The following is a 2,410-nucleotide window of genomic DNA, read 5'->3' on the forward strand; positions in this document are numbered from 1 at the left end:
TTAAGATTAAGCACGTAATTTGTGTAATTCGATGTTAATTGGATTCGGCATCCTGAATCCTACAGATTTACGCTTAAGTAAACATCCTAAACAAATCGATACAATCGAATTTATAGATTAGCGTTTAAAACACTTATTCTTCAAAGTACAAACGCTACGAGATGTAAAGCGAAACGTAAATGGGGTTTTCCTGAATTAGTCTAATCGGAATCTTTGCCACTGCTGCACTTAGCAAATTGTAAACCGATTAACTAATTGGGAAAATCGGCTTACACCCTTAAGGTTTAAAGTTTCGAGATAAATCGCCGTGAAATTTCATTAACAACTCATAAAGTAGTCCATCTTCATTAACAAAATTAAATTAAAAATTATTTATTAAATTAAGAAAGCATTGAAACAATTAATTAAAATTAATTGATCATTCAAACTTGACGTTTTGAACAATTTAGAAGATTCGAATTAAAATCTAAATTATAGTAAAAAAAATATAACGATGAATGAGGATAAATCGAAAATTGATTTGCATAAGAAGATTTGGAACATATTCAAGCAATTCGAGAAGGATGGAGACGGCATCATTAGAACGGAGGATCTGGAAGCTCTAATGAAGACCCTTAACATCGAGTTTGCTCCACACAAATTAACACGAGCCGTTAAAATCCTCGATCCCGAGTCAGTGGGTACTATTGAAATCGCAAACTTTATGGATTATATGGCTCGTTGTTACGACGATCAAACGGAAAGAGAAACGCTAAAAGAAGCGTTAAAAGTTTTTGAAAATGACGATGCGAAAGGATGTATTTCAACTAACGAGCTTGTCAAGCAATTATTAGCTTTGGATGATAGTCTTAGTGAAGAAGAAGCCGTTGAACTTTTAGAGGAGGTAGGAATTAGTGGCGGTTATGCAAATATTGATGAAGTTTTAGACAAGGTTATTAAAGAATTAAGTTTTAGTTAAAAGGTAGAATAAAAATTTTATTAAAAAAATTTTGTGGTGAAGTTATTTAAGTAATAAATAATCCTTATTATTACCAACCCCAGAGTTTCTCGCATCGCAAAACAACAATACAACCGGTCTTTGTTGTATTAGTGGTATCAACGTGCACGATCTTCCCTCTAACAAATTGAACCTCGCCTAAAAACAATGTAGGTCAGCTTTCCCCTTCTTGGAGAAACTTGGGGAAGCTCGCGTTTAGAAGACGACGACGATGGGGATGTTGGAACTACCTGTAGAGCTGTTTTCCAACACACCCCGCTTTCCCTTCAACGTTTCCACAGGAACATTTCCCCACCACTGCCGCCACCTGTATCCGCTAACGTCTAAAATATCGATTCCCGGCATAATAATAATTCAAATCCTCCGGACGGTCGGGTCGCTACGAGAGAACAGGTGTTTTTGTCGGCTACAAGTTTTTCAACGTAATGAATTCGTAAGTGCACCGAGGTTTGCGACACCAAAACAAAGCTCAACCCAACCATCCCTTTAATTCCAGCTAATAATGGTCTTGATATTTGTGGGAATGAAAAGACAGAAAAGACCGCGTCGTTGGTTGCCTGGAGATCAAAAGCTTCAAGTCCGGGGGGAAGTTGTATAAATGGGATTAATTTTAAGGGTTTCATCCTGGGGGGTAAATGTGACTGTCTAAGTGGGTTCCAACACAAATCGGGGTAACGAAAACGTTTCCATTACGTAATTAATCGTTTTTAAAAAGATGATTTTGGAAGGAATTTGAGAGGAATTATAAGTTCACTATATACATAATATATATGCTAGGTGGAGGGGATTACGGAATTGATGTCCAAATATGAGCTTTCCAAGCGATATACATTGCTATTATTACATCTTATTCATTTAGGTAGTGATGTCATCACTATCATCATGCTGAATTGATAAATTGTTATTTCTCTTTGTTATCCATTCAGTAATCTATAGACACAATCATAGAAGCATGGCTGATTTTAGACCGTTAAGTTTTCTAAATGTAAAAAAATGATGAAACTTGGTTAATTTGGTTTGCTTCTTCGATTTCTGTGTATTTCGGTGTGAGTTCTTGCTTTCTAAATAAGTGTTCCATTTGATATGTTTGAGACATTATGGGGGAAGACTAAGGAATTTGCTGCAAACTCAACAAGTGTTGCAAGATTTAGGGTATGAAAACAAAATTTTCTAAATTATTCGCAAAAATGAGGACTTGAGGACTCAGCGAACAAGAATTTGGAGACGATTCAGAAATAGATGGCAAGGAGTTTGCAAATGAATACAAACCTCAGAAACTCTCAGAAACTCTGCGATTCATTGTTGGCTTAATTTGTTCATAGACGATATCTTAGACTAAAGGAGAACTAAAGGTTTTTATTGGCTTATTGTACATAGCAAGAGTTCTCAGAGAAAATCGTCAAGGTTTTGATA

The 2,410-nt window shown here is 35.8% G+C and overlaps 1 protein-coding gene across 1 annotated transcript; it reads left to right on the forward strand.

Annotated features, from left to right (window-relative positions):
- The first annotated feature begins 493 nt into the window (after positions 1-493).
- On the forward strand, positions 494-958 carry LOC111415800 (uncharacterized). Its single transcript, XM_023047668.2, has one exon. It carries the CDS (start codon positions 494-496, stop codon positions 956-958), a length of 465 nt encoding a protein of 154 aa, XP_022903436.1.
- Positions 959-2,410: the final 1,452 nt, after the last annotated feature.

This window comes from Onthophagus taurus, chromosome 11 (assembly GCF_036711975.1).
Source record: "Onthophagus taurus isolate NC chromosome 11, IU_Otau_3.0, whole genome shotgun sequence".
Lineage (NCBI taxonomy): Eukaryota > Metazoa > Arthropoda > Insecta > Coleoptera > Scarabaeidae > Onthophagus > Onthophagus taurus.